The 20,747-nt window shown below is 43.9% G+C and overlaps 1 protein-coding gene across 1 annotated transcript in view; it reads left to right on the forward strand.

Moving 5' to 3' along the window:
* Positions 1-8,432: 8,432 nt before the first annotated feature.
* The window catches only part of UST (uronyl 2-sulfotransferase), a 280,136-nt gene continuing 267,821 nt past the window's right edge, over positions 8,433-20,747 (forward strand). The window contains exon 1 of the mRNA XM_069488442.1: positions 8,433-8,715. Coding sequence (XP_069344543.1) covers positions 8,469-8,715 — 247 coding nt within the window. The 5' untranslated portion in view covers positions 8,433-8,468. The remainder of the gene's footprint in view (positions 8,716-20,747) is intronic.

The following is a 20,747-nucleotide window of genomic DNA, read 5'->3' on the forward strand; positions in this document are numbered from 1 at the left end:
CCCTCATAGTGACTGTAATGTCACAAGAGCAGGGCTTGGCTCAGGCCCCACTGTGAGTGAGCCCAGGGCCAGGCATACACTGGGCTCTTGGTAAGGATCTGCTAAATGAACACCTGAATATGGCTCCAACTGTGGATCATCGTCAGCATCTCAGCAGTGTTTTAAAGACCATGACAGTGTGAAGAAAGAATCTATATTTCTAATGTCACTTAAAGGCTTTTTCCAAACCACTGTGGTGCCATAAAATCTGCCCTTCTCCTCTGACATAAGGAAGAAAAATTATATTCTCATTTGGTAAATGTTCCCAGACATATTCAAGAGAGACCACAGTCTGTAGCACAGGGATTCTTAATCTAAGTCCATGGATCCCTAGAAGGTCCGTGGATATGCTAAAATTATTAATATATGGAAAAATTATGTGCATTTTTCTGGGAGATGGGTTTATTAGATGTGTCAGATTTTCAGAAGGACCAGTGGTCCAAATAAAATTCACTTTAATGTAGGAACAGTAGTAGAGATGGATTGGCAAAATCTGCATTTGAGTTCTGGTGTTGTCACTCACAAGTAATACCAATTTGTACCGATTATGTAATTTATTGGATTCTAGTTTCCTTAGCTCTAAAAATAATCTTTTGTATTCTGACTTACATGTACCCACACTTAAAATGCTATGTGCTTTATTGTATCTCATAGATAATGACAGTGAGGCTCAGAGTACCTTAGGCTACGTGCCCAAGATCACACCTGTCCCCAGATAAGTTCTGGCTCAAGACCCATGCTTCTCCCACTCTCCAAATTGCCTGCTCTTTAAAAAGAGTCTGCACTACCATCATTCTGCAGTTCAATTTCCCTGGGTACAATAGTTTCTTGGATCACTACACTGTAAGTACCAAAGAGAAAAGCAGCGAGCTGGTCATGTGGTTCCCAGACAGCTAAGTCTCCTCCTGAATGAGACAATAGCCCTCTGAGCTCAGGAGTGTGGGTCTTATTATCTACTCTTGATAGAAGTGCAAAGGGAAGTGCAAAGAGGTTAAGTAATTCACCTGAGGTCAGAAGGCTAGCAATTTTCAGAATTGAAAGATTGTGCTTCAAACTCTAATATTTTCTTAAATTTTCTATTAAGACGACCTTGGGAATCCTTACTAAGATTTTTGACTAGAGAGCTGACTCTTGTCTTCATAGTTTCATATTTGGCTGTACTTCAAAAAATTATTTTAACGTGCTTCGCAAAGCTTCAGCAATATTTTTGGTAAGAAGACAGGAAGATATGTGACGTGCCCATTGAACAAGGACTAATGACATTGTTAGGAAGGAAGGAAAAAGGATATCACTTCTACATCGATTTCAGCTCTTATGCATTAACACCAGACAATGACCTCTAAAATGAGAATAGCATAGCTTAACATTGTACACTGACAAGGATCTTGGAAATGAGGAATTAAGCTTGGTGAGAGATTCTACTCTGTAGGCACATGGCTGAGTAAGAAACAACTGAAAATAACTTGAAAGCAACCGGTGAGTATTTGACTTTAAAATTTTTTCCTTTCACTCTGCTTATGCCAATGGTCTAATATACTTCATAAAAAAATAGAGACAAAACTGAGACAATTTCCAACAGAGCATTTCAGTGGCCAAGATTATCCCAGTGGCCAGTCTCAGGAACAAGCTGTGCAGTGCAACTTCTGATTTAAAATACATTTGTTCTTTAGTCTGAGTCAAAAACTAAGTTTCAAAAGTTGTGTCATTGCATAGGAGTTTAAATATAAGCAATAGCTTGTTTGTCCCTAAGTATTTGACTCTTACTGTCCTCCCATCCTAATGTGCCTTTAGATCACGTGCTGTGGTCAGATACGCGAACAGAGAGACTGTTCAGGGAAGGGCAGGCACTAAACGCCCCAGACTATTTTCAGTGCATTTTCTGCCCCATAAACCAGAGCACTTCTCTGATTGCTTTCTTTCTTTCTCTCTTTTCCAAAGCCACAGCTCAGAGAGCTTGCTTCTCCAAGAGACGGACTGCCGTAGTCCCTGAAATGAGCAACAGTCCTACAGACAGGCAGTGCCTCTGCCAAGGTGAATGGCAATGCCAGGCAAAGCCCGTGGATTCACGTTCCCTTTGTGATTCCACGAGGCATTCACAACCACGGGGAACAGCTGAACTGCTAATTAAATTAGGGGTCATGGAGGCAATGAGGGCTTCATTCATTCACTCTTTCTTTCTTTCATTCTTTCAACAAATACATTCTTAACCTCAAACAATTCCTTTGATGACCATCTGAAAGTTCTGGCAGCATGTATGCCTGCTCCCCACAACCCCCACCTCTCATCTGCTTGGCCAGCCATGGAATAATGAGATTTGACCCACTGAACTTCACATCCTTTATATTAAAACTAAACTTCTTCATTCAATAAATATTTACTGAGTGACCCACTACCTGCCAGCACTATTCTAGGTGTTAAGGATGCAGCAGTAAACACATGAGATAAAAATCATGGCCTTCATGACGCTTGTTTTCTAATAGAGAGTGATACACAGTAAATACAAAATACTAACATTTCAGGTTATGGTAAATTCTATGGAGAAAATTAAACGATAAGGAATGTAGGTGCTTATGTGCATCATATATATGGTAGTCCTGGAAGACTCCTTTGATGAGAATTGAGCAGAACTGGAAGGAAGTCAAAGGGTAAGCCACTGGAGGTCTGGGAAGAGCCCTTGCTAGGCAGAGGGAACCACAGATGCAAAGGTCCTGACGGAGGAGCAAGTTTTTTTGTCTGATGAACAATGACGATCAGGATGAGTAGGGAAAACTGGTAAGAGATGAGGTCGGAGAGACGATGGGACCAGATCTTGTAGAACACTGTAGGCCACTGTAGGACTCTGGCTTTTACTCTGAGTGCATTGGAAACCATTGGCAATTTTGAGCAGTGACACTATATTTTGGATGTTCTCAGGAGAACAGAATATGGGGTGAAAGGCTAGGAGCAGGCAGACCAGTTAGGAGGAACAGACACTGGCTGCTGGTTGCCCCCTGACAGCCATCTGCCCTTCCTCTCCCTAGTAATAGAACCCTGATGCTTTCTTTTTTTTTTTTTTTTTTTTTTTGGAGACAGAGTCTCACTCTGTTGCCCAGGCTAGAGTGAGTGCCGTGGCGTCAGCCTAGCTCACAGCAACCTCAAACTCCTGAACTCAAGCGATCCTCCTGCCTCAGCCTCCCGAGTAGCTGGGACTACAGGCATGCGCCACCATGCCCGGCTAATTTTTTCTATATATATTTTTAGCTGTCCATATAATTTCTTTCTATTTTTAGTAGAGATGGGGTCTCGCTCTTGCTCAGGCTGGTCTCGAACTCCTGAGCTCAAACGATCCGCCCACCTCGGCCTCCCAGAGTGCTAGGATTACAGGCGTGAGCCACCGCGCCCGGCCCCTGATGCTTTCTTGTGGCAACAATTGGCCCAGCTAGAGTCTAGGCTTCATAGGCACCCCCTAACAATTGGACATAGTCCTGTGACTAAGTTCTAGTGCATGAGCTATAAGAAGATGGATTTGTAACTCTTTTTGGAGCACTGCTTAAAAAGACCCTACTCTGTTGGAAGGAGTTCTTTTCTCTTCTTTCGCTTCCTTCTGCTGTTGGTCCAGAGCACAAACATGTGGCTGGAGCTCCAGTGGCCATCTTGAATCACAAGGTGATCTTTCCCCGCCTCTATATTCTTTTTGTTTGTTTGTTTTGAGACAGAGTCTTGCTCCATCACCCTAGATAGAGTGCCGTGGCGTCACTGTAGCTCACTGCAACTTCAAGCTCCTGAGCTCCAGGGATCCCCTGCCTCAGCCTCCTGAGTAGCTGGGACTACAGGCGTGCACCACCACGCCCAGCTAATTTTTTCTATTTTTAGTAGAGACAGGGTCTTGTTCTTGCTCAGGCTGGTCTCTAACTCCTGACCTGAAATGATCCTCTAGAACCTTCTGCCTTGGCCTCCCAGAGTGCTAGGATTACAGGTGTGAGCTACCCACCCCACCAGGCCCAATCCCTCCCCTTATTCTTATCATTTATTTGTGGTAAGAACACTTAAAATCTACTCTCTTAATGCTTTTTGAGCATATATTACATTGTTATTAACTATAGTCACCATGTTGTGCAATAGATCTCTGGATTTTGTTCCTGCTATCTGGCTGAAATTTTGTGTCCTTTCACTAACATGTTCCCAATCTCTACCCCTCCCTGAGCCCCTGGTAACTATCATTCTACTCTCACCTTTAACAAGTTAGATGTTTTTAGATTTCACATATAAGTGAGATCATGTGGTATTTGTCTTTCTGTGTCTGGCCTATTTCCCTTCACATAATGTCCTTCAGGTTCATCCATGTATGACAGGATTTCCTTCTTGAGGCTAAATAGTATTATCCATTCATCCACTGAATGAATGAATGAAGGGGCACTTAGGTTGATTCCATATCTTGGCTATTGTGAACAATGCTGCAATAAACATCAAACACTGGTTTCATTTCATAAGGTGACTTTTCAATGTAAGCCACATGTTGAGGACAGTGAGGCAGAAAGCTCAGATAGGTCCCTGATGATAGCATAGAAATACCACATTAACTCTGGACTGCCTATTTCTTGACTCCTTTCACATGAGAAAGAAAGAAACTTCTATTTTGTTTAAGCCATTAGGATTTTTTTGTTTTTTAATCTGGGGTTTTCCAGTTATATGTAGGAAGCCATTGCAACAATCCAGGTGAGAGAGGATGGTGGTTTGGCCCAGGGTGGTAGCCAAGGAAGTCAGATTCTGGATATTTTTTTTTTGAAGGTAGTGGCCATAGGATTTGCAGGTGGTTTAGACAAAGAAATTAAGGAAGGAGAGAAGACGACTTCTGGGTTTGGGGCCCAGGTGACTCGAGAGTGCCATAAGTTACAGGGATGCAGAAGCTAGGAGGAGCAGGTGTGGGTGTGAGGCTGGTACTGGGTGGGAACAAAAGTCTAGGGCAAAAGTGGCAGGGACACGATAGAAACAAGAGTGGGGGAGGTTGTCAAGAATTGGGGGCACATATTGGTGGGAAATGAATGAGATCCTGTCCTACTACTTCTATTTTCTCAACAAAGTCAGAGTCCAGGTCATCAGCTGAGCCTGAAGGGATGACAGTAGAGGGTGGAGATGGGAAATTTGAAGAGAGAGATGCTGGGAACAGTCCTTTAGGAGAGCGAAGAGCAGGAATCCTGGGCAGCAATGAGTGTGTGCCCGTTTTCCAGCTGCACAATTGAGTTTAACCGAGCCTGGGTTTTGCCAGACAAGTAAAGAAGGAAGTAAACACATGAGGTGGATGAAGGATAAAAGAGTTTAGGGTTCTTGCAAAGACTGAAAAATTGCTGGAGTAGAGGCTCTGGAGAAGCTCAGCAGAAGGACAGAAGATGATGATGGGCAGAGAGCTGAATGACTGAAAAGGAGATTTTGGAGGAGATGCAGTTAGTCATCAGGGAGGACAAGGTCAAATGAGTCACTGAGGACAGGAATGAGTGGCTCAGGTGACAGAGATGAAAAGCACTGGGGAGAGAAGGAATTGAGAAGCTGAAGATATTGGATAGAGGTCAAGTTGTTAAATAAAGTATATTAAATACATTAAATTACAAGTATTATTAAGTAAAAGTTGTTCACAATTTCCTATAATTAGATTTACTATCTGCCTCAAAAAAAAAGATACCATTCATTAGTATAAGTACTTTAAATTAAAAAAAAATTTTTTGAAGGGACATTTATGGGACTTCAAAGAACAAAGTTTTACCCAAATATCTTAAGCTTTTATTGGGTGAAAATACAAAGCATTTTTTTTCCATGTGAAACTTCTTTGTATCTTGATTTCTTTTTCTTCTGTGAGTTTTCTTAGGCGGCTAGTCCATTAACACAATCTTTTAAAAACTGACCTTTTTATTCCCTGTAAAATTTTTCATGTCATTGCTTGTTTCTTCTAAGCTGGACTTTGCCCCTTTGTGCTTGCCTCATAACTTTTTCACTGTTCTTTTTTTTTTTTTTTTTTTTACTCTTATTCCCATATTTACTTATTTTCTCAGATGTTTGTTTCCTCTCTTCCTGCTCCGTCTCCCTGTTCCTCAGATTCCTTTCCTTAGGAGAAAAAACTGGGAGGATTCCCACAGCATGCTGTGAGAGAAGTCTCTAGACTTCCCTGGGTGGGACTTGTGAGCACAGAGGATCTTGCACACTATTTTACCTCCAGCGAGCATTCCGTTTACAGGGCTGGGCCTCAGGTACTGGGCCAGTTTATCACAGGTGGTCTCTGAAACATTACGAAAGTTGCTTTGTTCCTCCCATCTCCTAGTCCCTCTTCATAAACTCAGAAATTATTAATCAGAAGTCTATTCTGGGCTACTCCTTGTGCTGATTAAAGTAATTCACATCAATGGGCAATGACTGATCTGCTTAATTCTCTCAGGGGCATTCGCATTTCTAAAATCCAAATACAACTCTAATGCATGAGATAAATGTGAAACAAACCATTAACACTCTATTAGGATTTTCTGTGACCGAACAAAAGGGCTTCCTTTCCCTTGGGGCCCCAAAGCAGCCTCCTTATCCCTTAGCAAGTGGGCTAGGACATGTAAACTTGGGGAGTAGTATTTGTGTGCTTGCGTGTGTGGGTCAGCCCGTGGCACTGCCCACCTCATCTGTTCCTCTCTCCAGCTCATGATCTACCTGTCTTCTTTCCCATGTTTCAGATCATGAGCGGGAGATACTCACACGTGGCTACGGTTAAGCCATATTATTCTCAGAGAGTAAATTCTTGATCTCAAGATCGTATTTCCCCATTTCCCATAGAAAATTCTTCAGATACTCCACTTTACTAAGGTTTTCAGTCTTAGAATCATAGAGGTTCGTGGCTTGTGATGCCTTCCTTAATCCGGTTGTCACCGGAATATACAGAATGAGCAGGGAGCTAGAGATGACACGCACCAGCAACAGGTTTCCGTTTCTCCACGCGGCCTGGGCTACACGGGTGATAGCTCATCCCCCAAAGCCACGCTGAGGAAAGGGCCCTGCCCGAGAGAGAGTGCCGTGCCGTGGTTAGCATAGTGCGTTTGAGGGTCAAACAGACTGAGTGCGGCTCCCAGCCCGAGTAGGAGCTGGCTCCAGCTCCGTGACCTTGGGCAAGCCACAGCAGTCTCAGGTGCCACAGCTTCTATATATGGTGATACATGATTCTTACTTAAACTGTGGCTGATGGGAGCAGCCCTTTCGTGAATCACCCACCCCATCAGGGGATCTGTCTGCGATGGAGACTTTCTGCCTCAGGACGTTCTCTTTCAGGTCCAGAAGATTCTCGCTGTAAGGAAGAGAGGCAGCAGTGACACAGATATGGAAGGGGACAGGGCTCTTTCCCTTTCATGTCTGCCAGGGGAATGACCTCCTTGAGTCCGCTGTGTACCTCCCACCGGCCTCTCTGGCCGCTACGTGGTGAAGTAGCCGTAGGACCAGGAAAAGCAAGAAGAAACCATCCTCTGCTGCTCTTCCCGGGAGCCCGGGCGATGAGCTGGCCCTCTGGGGCGCGTTTCACTGTAACTCTCGCCGCTTGCTCTTTTGCCATCGTAGCAAAGTCTTGAACCCATATCCTAGTACCTTTTATTGGCCTTTCGTAAGCAGCTCGTATGGGACATAGAAGGAGAATCGAGTTTCTGAACTGAAAAATACATAATAGTAAAATCAGTCGTGCTTCTTCCTGCCGCTGTTTACGAGAGGGAAGTCAGCGGGGCCCCAAGAGGTCGCTGGTGGCGCAGGAACCGCAGCCAGATTGTAGAGAAAAGGAGAGGGGAAAAAAAAAACACCCAGAAACTTTCTTCCTTGTTGTGAATAATCGCCGCCCCCCCCCCGCCCCCCAGCAGAAGCAGTAACGTGACACCCGAGCGAAACCCGGAGACCCGATCGGAGAGAGGGAGGGGACAGGGAGGAGAGAGGGCTGCGGAGCGCCGGAGGGAGAAAGGGGAGGAGAAGGAGGAAAGCCCCTGTCAAGGAGGTGGAGCGAGGGGATGGTGTCCGCCTCCCGTTCCTCCCTGCCGTTTTTTAGAGGAGCCTGAATCGGGACAAAACACGCCGAGACCGACAGACACAAAGCCGGGGGGTCCACGCTGGCGCTGGAGGCGAGCCCCATTGGCCACGAGCGAGCCCGAGGCGCGACGGGGCGCGGGGCGCGGGGGCGCTAGCGGGCGCGGGACGGGCGCGGAGCCCCGGCGCGGGCAGCGCCCTCGAACCGGAGCCGGGCATCTCGGCCGCTCGGGCCGCGGCGGCGGGGACCATGCCGAGGAAAGTCTCCTGAGCCCGGCAACTTCGGCCCCTCCCCGCCCCCACCCGGCTGCCCTTCGCGCGGCCCTCTCCATGTGCAGTCGGCCGGCCAGGCTCTCCTCCTCGCGGCGGATGGGTGACCTTTTCCTGGCACGGGCAGGCTGTGCGAGGCGGCGGAGCCGGCGATGAAGAAGAAGCAGCAGCATCCCGGCGGCGGCGCGGATCCCTGGCCCCATGGGAACCCTCTGGGGGGCGCCCCTCCAGGCCTGGGCAGCTGGAAGCGCCGGGTCCCCCTGCTGCCTTTCCTGCGCTTCTCCCTCCGGGACTACGGTTTCTGCATGGCCACCCTGCTGGTCTTCTGCCTGGGCTCGCTCTTCTATCAGCTCAGCGGGGGACCCCCTCGCTTCCTGCTCGACCTGCGGCAGTATTTGGGTAAGGAAGGGAGGCTGGCGCGAGGGCGGCGCCGGCTGCTCGAAGTTGTGCCGGCGGGAGAGGGGGCGCGCCGGGGACTTCTAGTGCTGCCACCGCGCGCCGCCGCCCCGGGGCTCCCCAGGTGTGACGCCCGCGAGCATCGGTGCGCCGGCCCGGAGCGCCTTCTTCCTTCCGCCGGCCCGGCTGTCTGCACCGAGACGGGGCGCCGCTGGGTGCCGTGTGGGGCAGGTACTCTGGGCGGGACACCGCATACCTTCCCCCCGCCCCCGCCTCCACCACCCCAACTGGGGCGGAGTAAATGTGTGTTTTGGGGTGTGCATGAGTGTGTGTATATTCGGGCCTGGCGGTGAGGCGAGAGGCGAGAGGCGAGAAGGGACAGTTTTCTCCGTGGCATTGTTAGTGACCACAGCCCAGGAGCGTCTGGCGCCCCGGGACGTGCGATCGGGTTTAGATCCTCTCCGCAGTCAGTTCTGAGAATTCTGTCCCGCGGAACCCCCTCTGTCCGCCGGCCGGAGAGGCTTCGCGCTGTCCCCTGGCTGGCTTGTCCCTTGGCAATCCTTGCCCACCCCGCCGCCCGCAGCCAGCGTGACGCGGGGAACAGTCTGCACCCACGGGTCTGGGGCTGCCCAAGGGCGCGGGTCAGGCTGGCCAGCAGTGTCGCCTCCTGTGCTCTGACAATCCTCTGTGCTATGTGCGTCTCAAGTCAGAACTTTTTTTCTTTTTTCTTTTTTTCGTGGTTGGCTCGTTAGCGGCGAGGCTGCCTATCTTTAGCAGAAGTAAGGAAAGGACTGTAATGGGAGAGAATGAGCCGCTCCAGAGAGCAGGCGTGACCCCTCAGCGGCCTCGTCCCGGCTCCAAGAGCCAGAGGTGCCAGGGCTCGGCGAGCGCACGCCCATGTCCCGGGGACGATGCTGGTTCGCACGTCCGGGCCAAGGGAGAATGCAAATGTCTCACAAGTCTGTGGCCAGAAAGGGTCGTGCGGGGGTGGGGTAGAGGCTGGGAGAGCTCCAGCTTCTTGCAAACATCCGAGGAGATAAACCTGAGCGAACGGGCAAACATCCGGCATCTGCGCGATGAGAACGATGAGAGCGGGTGCGGGGAAGCGGAGCCACTGAAGATGCGGGAACAAAATGGGCCAAATGACCTGGGCCGGCTGGAGGCTGCCACATTTACTTTAAATGTCCCTTCATCGCAGAAGCCACAGATTTAGAGAGAGAGAGAGAAACAAAAACAAAAACCAACACATCAGCAAGTGACAAATGTGTTAGAGCATTTGGAAATGCAGACGCTGATAAAATAATGTTTTTTCCACGCAGAGGAGTTCAGATTTTAAAAGTTACACTTCTATTTGGGTAAAAACTTGGGCAACTATAGTTTTGCAGGATGCTTTAGGGAAAATTAAAGGAAAAGATTGCCCAAGTAGATTTCCAATCTATAGCATCTAGTTTCATGGTTTCATGGAGGATTTGGGACAAGGTACCCTTTTATTAGGGAGTCAAACCTCTTCTTTCCCCGAGTTCTGCATTCTGGAATCTCATAGCTTCCTCAGCCCTCAGACACCTGCTAGTGCCACAAAGTTTGCTGTATTTTCACCACCACAACAATCACTCTTAACTGGCTTTGGGAGGAAAGTGTTGTTGAGGCTCAGGGGTCTATCTCCACTAAGCCTAGTAACGAATTCTTACAGAATATATGAATTCTGGTAATGAATTCTTATGGAAAATATGGACTCCAGTGGTGTAAGGGACAGAATAGTGAACTAGGAGGGAAGGGCATCTGTGTTCAGTGTCCTCAGGAGCACTTGACCTTGGACAGGGTACTCAGACTTCGTGGGCCTTTTTGTTCAGGGTAGAATTAGGGGCTGGATGAGATTGTCTCTGAAACTTTCACCCAGGTCCTAAAATTTTGTGGATCTGATACCCTTCTTGGGGAAGGGTGAACCTGGGAGGAGGATGGAGCAAAGATACTCCTAAGGATAAAATCCAGAAACTTCACTGTATATCACATTAACCTTTTCACTATATAGTTCAAAGAATGAGGCCTGATAAATTTGGGTGGTCAGTTGTAGGAGAGTGAATTCTCAGCGTTTACTCAGGGAATTAGGAAGAACTCACTGAAAGATTGAACACTGCTCCTGTTACTAACTGATCATGAAGTTTCTGACTGATGTGATGGGCTCAAAATGACATCATTGTGAACTGAAAATAGGATACCCTTGGCCAAATTTGTTCCCTGTTATTTTGTCACATAAATATAATGATTTTCAGGAAAAGTGGGCTTGTGGTCTTTAGGATAGTCTAAAATATACCCTTAATATAAGGCCAAGGTATCTGCAGAATTACTTTCCCCCGTTTTTCTCCATTCTAGTATTTTAGCGTCTGTCAAAACAAATTTGTGGTTGGTAAACACATCCTCCCAATTTCCTTAGTTAGCTAATTTCGGAAGCAAGTATTTTTCTTAAATGTAAGTTCATTTAAAGTCCAAATTTTCTGAATCAAAATATTTATATCAAACATTTTTCTTTATAGAGTGTTATTTCAGTATACTTGTACAATATTATATGTCTGACACATAGTGGCTACTTGATAACTATTGGTTGAACTAATGACCAAGCCTATTGTGTCAAATAGGTAGTGTGATTTTTATTGAATATTCTCACAGGAAAGCCAAGAGATCTGGGCATTCCTGATAAAAGCTAACATTCACTGGGTGTGTGCCAGTCAGTGCATATGCAGAATGGAACTTAATCATTAATCCACAAAGTAACACTGTCGGCAGGGTCTATTGTTATTCCCATTTTTGATATGGGAAAAATGAGGGCAAAGAGGCGGGGAGGGCACACAGCAAGTAAGGCAGGACATCAGCCCAAATCTGCCTGATTCCAGTACCCGTTGCCTAGCACTATGGACAGTTTAAGAGAGAAAATGGAAATAGAGCCAAGATGCAAATGGGAATCTGAAGAGCTGACTGGCTAAAAACGATCATATTTATTTCCATAATTTCACTTTCCATTTTTTTAAAATTCACTTTCTGTTTTTTGATACTTTGAGTATCTTGAGGGGCCAGCAGAGACGGGAACGAATTCAAGCAGCTAATCTGCCCAAACTCTCCCTTCCTATTTTAATCTTCACCACGCTGCCTCTATTTATTAGGGAACTAGACCCTCCCTGAGCTGCACAACAACTGGGCTTCCTCTCTTTCTTTAGCAGTTGTGCTGTGTCTAGGCTAGGAGTTCTCAGCGTGGCTCCCTGGACCTGCAGCATCAGCATCACCTGGGAATCTGTTACAAATGCACAGTCTAAGGTCTTATCCCTACCTACTGAATGAATCTGGGCATGGGGCCCAGCAGTCTGTGCTTCAGTGAGTCCTCCAGGAGATTCTGATGCACAGAATTTGAGACCGTTGTTCTAGAGGAAAGCAATGCTTTGGAGAGGCTTCCCATGTATTTGAGAGAAGAGAGGGTGTGAGAGGGAGGAAGAGGGGAAAGAGAAAGATAGAGAGAGAGATTTATAAAGTATTTAAAAGTAGTATACATGGTTTTGTTTTTTAATTTCTACTTTAGAAAATGCATCTACTTTGCTGCTTAAGCCCCATTCTTTCCAGGGAAGGACTAGCCCATAGAGGCAGCCCCAGCTGGCCTGAGACTTTCCAAGTTTAGGAAAGGCCTGGAGTGGGGTGAAGTGGCACAGCCAGAAAGTATAGTGTGGGGCAGGGAGAGAAAGGGGTCCACAGTGATGCTTTCTCTTCCCCAGGAACCAGGGCCAAACAGTTCCTTTTTTCTAGTCAGTTTGGAGAAGAGCAGAGTATGTTCTCGTTAAAGAATTTTCTGCTGTAAACAAATTTGAAAAGAGGAAAGGTGGTTAGGGGGGTGGGAGGGGGGAGGAAAATTGTGAGAGTTAATTGTTGTCTTGATTTCCCACGCTCAAATTGGGTGGAGGGAGAACACAAACATACAATGGGGTAAATAGAAAAATAAAGCAATTGCTATACTTAAACTTGGAGACCACGGTCTTTCCAATTCAATGAAATTATTATTATTTTTAAAGCAGCATTCCAACTTTGATTTGCTGTGGAAAACAAACAAAAATCAAATAAAATCTCCTCCAGAAATGAGGTTATGATGCAGCCTTGCTGCCAGTAGCCTCATCACTTATGAGCTGTGGAAATATCAAAAACTTGGAATAACACTCATTACATTGATATAAACAGAATAAGCCAGATGGCTTACTACTGATCTTGTACAACCGGCAAACTCTAATGATTTATCTTCCAGACTTGGATATGTGATTTAGACTTTATGGGAGCTAAATGTGTCAGATTGATCTCGAGTTGATATGCTTTCTTTCCATTTTTAATTTATACCACTTTAAATGGAGATACAGTGCTGTAGTTCTCAGAATCGCCAATCTTTACATATATTATATAAGAGCCTGGCAGTTTAAAGTCAAAAAATGAAAAAGATGTCATTTTATTGAATTTGAAAGTCTTTAAGTTTGAATGGATTTAAAGGAAAATGTGAACACAAGAGGTCTAGATCTATTGCAACATAGTTTCTCTGAAGCTTAAAAGTCAAATTTTATTTTTCTTCTACATATCACACATGGTTTAAATATGGTATCTTAGGCTCCACAAAGTAATCTAGGAAATAAATGCACAAAATTTGATGTTATCAATAGAAATTGTTGACATAGAAAAAAATGATATCCTTGTTCATAGCTGCAATTTTATGTGGAAGGGTTGATTGGGGACACAGTATCACTGTATTAGGGGAAGGATAGAAAACAGAATTTCACTATGGCAGTCTTTGTTCTGTAGACACAGCATGCATGGTGAAAAGCACTCTGCCTTGTAAATTATTTTTAATGTAGACTAGTCTCAGTATGAATTGTTTAAAGACACATATAAATATGGATTATCTAGATACTGTCTGTCTTCACATTCCCTGTCATCAATCCAGGTTTAAGACACTAGTTGGTTTTGTTCTGGAGAAACTAGAAAGAAAGTTGTCAAGCTTTTTTGGGTCCCAAAAGAAATAGTATCTTTTGCTTCTGCAGAGAGAAGCTGAAGGAACAGAAACAGTATCTTGCTTTGCAGCTGTGCTGGTGGGTATCAGTGATGGACACGAAAAGGCATCTTATTTGATGGATTGTAGCTGCTAGAATTATTAGGAGTTACTGGTTTTTTTTTAAATTTTTTTTTGTAAAGAAGTGAGACTTGGCCACAAATAAATTTTGTCTTACCTATATGTATTTGTATTATGGAAACTCACCTTTAAGCAAACAATGATATACATAAACCTTTTTGTTTATCAGAAATGGAGAAACACTAACATTTCATCAAAAATTATTATTTGCAAAAGTCAAAAGAATGTAGCAACTATTCTGCAAGACAATTCCAAATGAAGTATTAATACATTTCAGTATTTGCTATTTAATTTTTTAAACAGCTTTCTGAGATATGGTTCATATACCATATACCTCACCCATTTAAAGTTTTTAATAGTTTTCAGTAATTTTTAGTATTAATATATTCGCAGATACATGTAACCATTACCACAGTCAATTTTAGAACGTTTTCCTTACCACGAAGAGAAACCTCATACCCTTCATCTATCACCTCCCTATTGCCCCATCACCCCCACCCCTAAGCAACCATTAACCTACTTCCTGTCTCTATAGATTTGCCTATTCTGGACATTGTATAGAAATGGAATCATATAATATGTGGTCTTTTGTGATTGGCTTCTTTCACTTGGCATAATGTTTTTAAGGTTCATCCATGTTACAGCATGTATCAGTACTTTGTTCCTTTTAATGAATGAATAATATTTCATAAGAATTATTCTTGTTATGGAATAAGATATTCCATAATATTGTATGGGCGTACCACAATTTGGTTATCCATTCATCCATTAATGGGCATTTGGGTTGTTTCCACCTTGTGTCTACTGTAAATAGTGCTGCTGTGAATATCTGTGTGCAAGTTTTTGTTTAACCACCTGTTTTCTGCTCTTTTGGGTATATACCTAGGGTGGAATTGCTGAGTCACATGGTAATTCTAAGTTAACTTACTGAGGGAACTGCCAAGTTGTTCCACAGTGGCCGCATCATTTTACAGCCCCACAAACAATGTGTGAGAATTCCAATTTCTCCACATCCTCACCAACATTTCTTATTTTCCATTTTTTTGGTTATAGCCATCCTAATGGGTATGAAGAGGTATATCATTGTGGCTGTGTTTTGCATTAGTGATGTGGAACATCTTTTCATGTGTTTGTTGGCCATTTGTACATCATCTTGGAAAAAAATGTTTATTCACATCCTTTGCCCATTTTTGAATTGGTTTGTTTGCTTTTTGATGTCGAGTCGTAAGCTTTCTTTATATATTCTTGACACTAGACCCTTAACAGATATACAATTTTGCTATTAAATTGAGGGTTGGGGAAGATGATACTGACTTAAAAACAATACTGTTGTATATTGTTCTCTATATCATAGATGTACACCTTTTCAAGGAGCAAGAAATTAGTTTTACACTTTATTCACTCTTAAAGTGCTAAGTACAGTGTCTGGATATATAGTAACGCTTAAACTCTTAACAGTTGATTGAAAACAAGGACCTCTTCAAAAGAATCTCTGGGGTCTTGCTTTATAGTTTTGGATTACTTTGAATATCAAACATTTTGATTATCTGCACTTATCTCTAAGGTATGATAATTCATGGATGGTTAGTACTTAACTCTTTTAGAGATGTCACAAAGATTATTGTGATTTTTATGTGGAATATGAGTGTAGCCAATTTTGAACAACAGATTATAGCATAGTGGATATATTTTGTCTTTGTGTTTGCTCACTAGAATGGAGCTGATGAGCTCAGCAGGGGAAAATATTTGGGTACAGTATGTTCCTTATGTGCTTACTATGAAGTAACCGAGTAAATCTTGACCAGTCTCACAAAATTGGAATTCATGTGTAATATATTTTGTATTCACATTGTGGTATAATACGCAGGGCAAATATGTAGGAACGATATTTCCGATATGTGTTTCTCTTTAATAAAATAACATGAGTTTTAAGAAGAAATATTGTCTTTCTAAAAGTTAGAAATTTTTAGTAGGTTTTAAAAATATGTATTATCAAAATAAGAAGCTTTAAAATAGGGAGAGTCAATTAAATGCTGCCTAGTAGAACCTCGACGTGAATAATTTGTAAGACTCTGATATTCAAAATTGCCAGGGAACTAGACGTAGCTGTTTAGTGTTGAAGCTCTGCCATACTTCTCGGTCTGTCTCAGGTTTTATATTAGTTGGCTCCAATTTCCCAAAGATTGCCACCAACTCCTTTTTCTTGTCTCACTGCCTGCCTTGGCTTCCCTGCTAATGCCTCTGTGCTGACTGTTTGGGAAGATAAAACTCCAATTGTGATCTCTGAACTCCTGTAGTATTTATTTCATAATCTTTCCTGAAGTTTTGACATTCTACCTTGTATCGTGATTGTGGGCAAACTCCTTGGAGAAAAGGAGCTTACTCAGCACTTCTCATATCCACTCTGACACCTCCTGGGTGCCCTGTACGGGCCTCAAGAAGTGGCTGTTGATTGGGTGTATTTGCTAAGCAACTGTTGTTCGCTGGGATTCCAAACCCTGCTTTGTTTGTTCTCTATTTCAAGCAGAGAATGTGGGGAGGGACCTCAGGAAAGACTCTAGCCCAGTTGATGTCTTCAGCCTATTTCTTCCTTGTTATTTGAAGTAGATGTTCCAAGAAAGTATATTAAAAGCATTTATAACATATAGTTCTATTAATATAAATGTTTCCTTCTGTGCACAGGGATAATTGGCTACCTCTTAACTTTGGGAATTTGGAATTACATTTTAAGAGCTCTCTCTGTAATTAAGAATACTTGAGGTCAATCTACAGGTTTGCATGCATACGACTAGAGTGTGAATTTCTTGTTTCTTGTCATTTTCCTGAATCCTGGACCAGTTAGTTGTTTTGGGAGTTTGCAGAGTAGTGGTTTATTTCTCTCTCTAGGTCCTAAAAGAGACCTTAGGTAGCAATTTGTGTTAAATTAGTCAGTATGTTTCAAGCATGACTTTCAGTCTTGAAAAAGATGATACCATGGGATGATGTGATTATTGAAATAGCGGCTGAACAGATTTTAACCTAGAATCACAAAGTGACCAGACTATTAACATTAGGGCTCAGTGCACCAACTCATTTACCCTTGTTTGGTGAAAGATACTGAAATAACCTTAAGTCATGGCTTTGAGCAAGTAATTCTTAATTCGTTCATTGATAGATGATTTAAATAACCAGTTACACTTAAATGTACTGCATTTCTGGAAACAGCATTGATTTTTTTTTTTTTTTTCTATTTCAATGAGTACAACTTTCACAATCTTCATGAAAAGTGAAAGTATTCTGAGACAGGTTAGTTCCTTTGTGTAACCATTCAGCAAATATTCATCGAAGGCCTTCTGTGGGTCAGAAGGATTAGGCATTAAGAAAGAATATGGGTTTTGGAGCAGAGCTCTGGGTGTGAAGCACTGTATTAGCACTAGTTAGCTGCGACAACTTGAGCAATTTTATTACCTTCTCTGAACCTCAGGTGTTTGATTTATACAGTAGGATGAAATGGGATGAATAGTTACTGTTTTATAGGGTACTTCTCTAACCCAAGGCTTGGCATTTGAATTCAACAAATGTCACTTTTCTCACTACTTCATTTGGCACACACACGTGTGCACCTACACACACACCAGTGCACACACACAAACATACAACTAGGGGAAGTGTGCACATTCACTTACGACTTAGCTTCCAATTGAAAGAACCACTCTAACCCAACAATACAAAATTACTTAACTAGAGTCTTTATGGCTTATCCTGTCACTCTCAGATTGGTGAAGGCTCTTCAAGAGCTGACAAGTTCCAGTCATTTGCCCACCCATTAATTATATACACACAAATCTTCCTATTTCTTATCGTCTCTGCTGCTTCCTAGAAACAGTCTTTAAAGAACACATTCTTTGCACATCCTGATTTCCTCTGTTTTGAATTTATCCACACTATTTTTTCCCCTGCATTCACAAAATAAAAATAGCAGTGTATAGGGAGGGAGTATGCTGTAATTAACCCCATGGGGATGGCCAGCTGTTCTAGGATTGGACTAGTGATCTGTAAGTTACACCTTTTCAAAAACAATCATAATACCAGGCGTAAGCTGTGACTGCTACCAGAAAGAACTTCTGCAATTTATGGTGGAACTGCCACATCCAGTAACATGGCTACTAAGTTTTCTCACTTTCCACTTCCCATACATTGGGAGTCAGAGCAAGAGCAGTGAACCACAGAAGCAGATTATGTCTTTGCCAGGAGGCTGGGGAACTTGCTTCGGTTTCCCATTCTCAGCTTCTCTGTGTTGCCCTGCTCTGCCAGCCTCTCATGGGTGTTGGGGCAAGTGAGAGCCACAGTGTCTGGTGTAGCTAGTCACCCAATTCCTTGAGCAGTTGAAAGCAAATGTTGATTTTACATTATTTCGTAGAAAGTTGAATTTTATTTAGGGACCTCGCCATTCCAGCACAGAGCTTCCGGCTTTGACACAAAGGCTGTCCCACAATGTGAGTACCTTCCCATTGGACAAGCAGAACTGTCAGGCCAAGCCATGCAGCTGGATGGAAGGGTCACTGGGCCGGGGTCTGGAAAGAGGCCCAGCAATATCTCAGTGGTCAGTGTTGTTAAGTCAATCAAGCCTCCTAGGCTTCAGTTGTCTTTGTCTCTGAAATGAAGGGGTTTGATTAGATCTGTTTTCTTCCCTAGGACCCTCACGAGTAGCAGTGTTTCTATGTGGTCTTAACCATCCATCTGGGAATAGTCCCAGCAACCAGGAGAGGGGAAAAGGGCATGGCTTTGGGAGTTCTTTAACAAAGTCCTCTAGGTGATTTTTATATGCAGTTCTGGGGAGAGTGCTGCTTTTCTCTTTAGAATCAGTGGGGTAGATTCTTTCTAAGGTCCTTCTATTTTCAAAGTCATGTGCTGAAAGAGACAAGAGGTCATTTAATTGCAGCGACTGAAAAAATATATAAGGCTATTTTCTCTGGAGTTAAATGCTTATTTAAAAGATTGCAGGAGTCAAGTGACAAAGGCAAGTAGAACACACAGAAACATTTTAGGCCATCATTGCTGTCACTCTCTTAGTCTTAATCATAATTTAAAAAATTTTTTTTGTTTTAATTAAAATTAGCAGCGTTTCCCCCAACTTCACCAGAACTTGCTCCAGAAATTGTGGGAAGTGGAATATCCCTAGGAAGGCTAAGAGAGAGGAAGGAGAGTAAGACGTGGGTTTCCAGAATTCAGAGTCTCACGATGTGATAGGAGGAAAGAGGGAGACGGTAGGGATAAGAAAGCGTGTTGTTCATAGAGGATTCTCACACCCTCGCCAGCCACCTGCATCTAGTTGTTCCATTCCACTCTGGACAGCTCCAGGGGCTAAGAGGGTTCTTTGCTGTGTGGAGAGCCACTTCTTTATAGCTTCCACCTAATTCTACTAGTTCTTCTTCCAGGAGCTACATAGAACAATCTGTTGGACTTCATAGTCTTTCAGATAATTGAAGATATGAAGATGACTGTCAGGTCTGCCCCTCCCCCTCACACATATAAATCTTGTGGAGACAAATAGGTCTGTCTTCCCGTAGTTTCTCATTGGAAGTCATTTTCAGACACAGAAAATGAAAATAATGAAGGAAAAAAAATCTACATTAAAGTGAAACCTTCTGAACAATAGCACCCTATAAACAGAGCAATAAAAGATGCAAGCTGGGGACAGATGTTTCCCTAGGATATGGGATTAATATGCAAATATTTAAAAGTTCAATATGTCAATAAGAAAACGATGAAAAACTCATGAGACAAATGGGCAGAAAACACAAGCAGGCAGTTCACAGAAGAGTAACCACAATTGGCCCAGACACACATGGAGAGATGAAATGGTTTTAATTTTCTCATGTATCTTAGTCACCTTCCCCTGTCTATGTGGCCCTTAACTGGGAATTTTCCAATTCCCTCGGTTTGTGGGCCTACTGTGTGCAGTGGTATATTCCTGTCAGAAGTGGCCCTCTTCTAAACTGTCATCTTTGAGAGTGACTGCCACTTGCACCACTGTTCTGAGGGTGTTGGCTTCAGGTCCTGAGTGCATGCACGGCCGAGTTCGTGGAGTCACACTGGTGTTGGATGGTCGTCCCTGAGACACCCTTCCTGATGCCCGGAACCACAGCACCCTGCGTTCTCTCTGCGTCCCTCCACCTAGGAGACTTTGCTGAGTTCCTAAGAAGCGTAGGACGGAAGGGGTTTGGGTGGTGCTTAGAATGCAGCATGTTGCCTGGAAGTATTTTCTCAATATACGAGAAAACAGTGGAATTGACTCATCTGGTCGCAGTTTCACAGAAATGTGATTGCGGATCTCTGCAATTTCATTCTGCTTTACTGAGAATTCATACAATGACATGCCAAAAAAATGTGTGTAAAATCACACACAGATTTAGACACTTCCAGAGGAAGTTATTTTTACCACAGTGGGGAAGAAACCAGAAAGTGACGACAGGCGGGGAAGGCAGGCAGGGCTGGGGAAGGAGGGCAGGTGTCTGAGCAGCCCGGGCTTGGCCACGCCGGCCCCTGCAGCCTGGCAGCCTGGCGGGGCCTGCGGTGTGCTCCCCTCTTAGCAGGTCGAGGGAGGAGTTCCTGTGTGGAAGATCTGCCCGAAGGAGGAGAATGTTGACATAACCTCTGAGCGTGGAGCCAATTTAAGCAGTGTGGGGTTAACACTGGTCACTCCTGAAAATGTGTTGTGTGCTCTCCCGGGCGGCCCAGAGAAGCAGCTCTCTAACTCACAGCTGTATAGGACACGGAGGTAAAGACAGAGAAAGGATTCTAGAAAGCTACAGAAATAAGAAAACCAAATGGCACAGTGTCTTTATTTTGCTTTAGCAGTTGACAGGGTTGAGGCCATCTTGTTTTCTTTGCTTGTGCTTTTCCCAGC

The sequence above is a fragment of the Eulemur rufifrons genome, chromosome 15, assembly GCF_041146395.1.
Source record: "Eulemur rufifrons isolate Redbay chromosome 15, OSU_ERuf_1, whole genome shotgun sequence".
Taxonomy (NCBI): domain Eukaryota; kingdom Metazoa; phylum Chordata; class Mammalia; order Primates; family Lemuridae; genus Eulemur; species Eulemur rufifrons.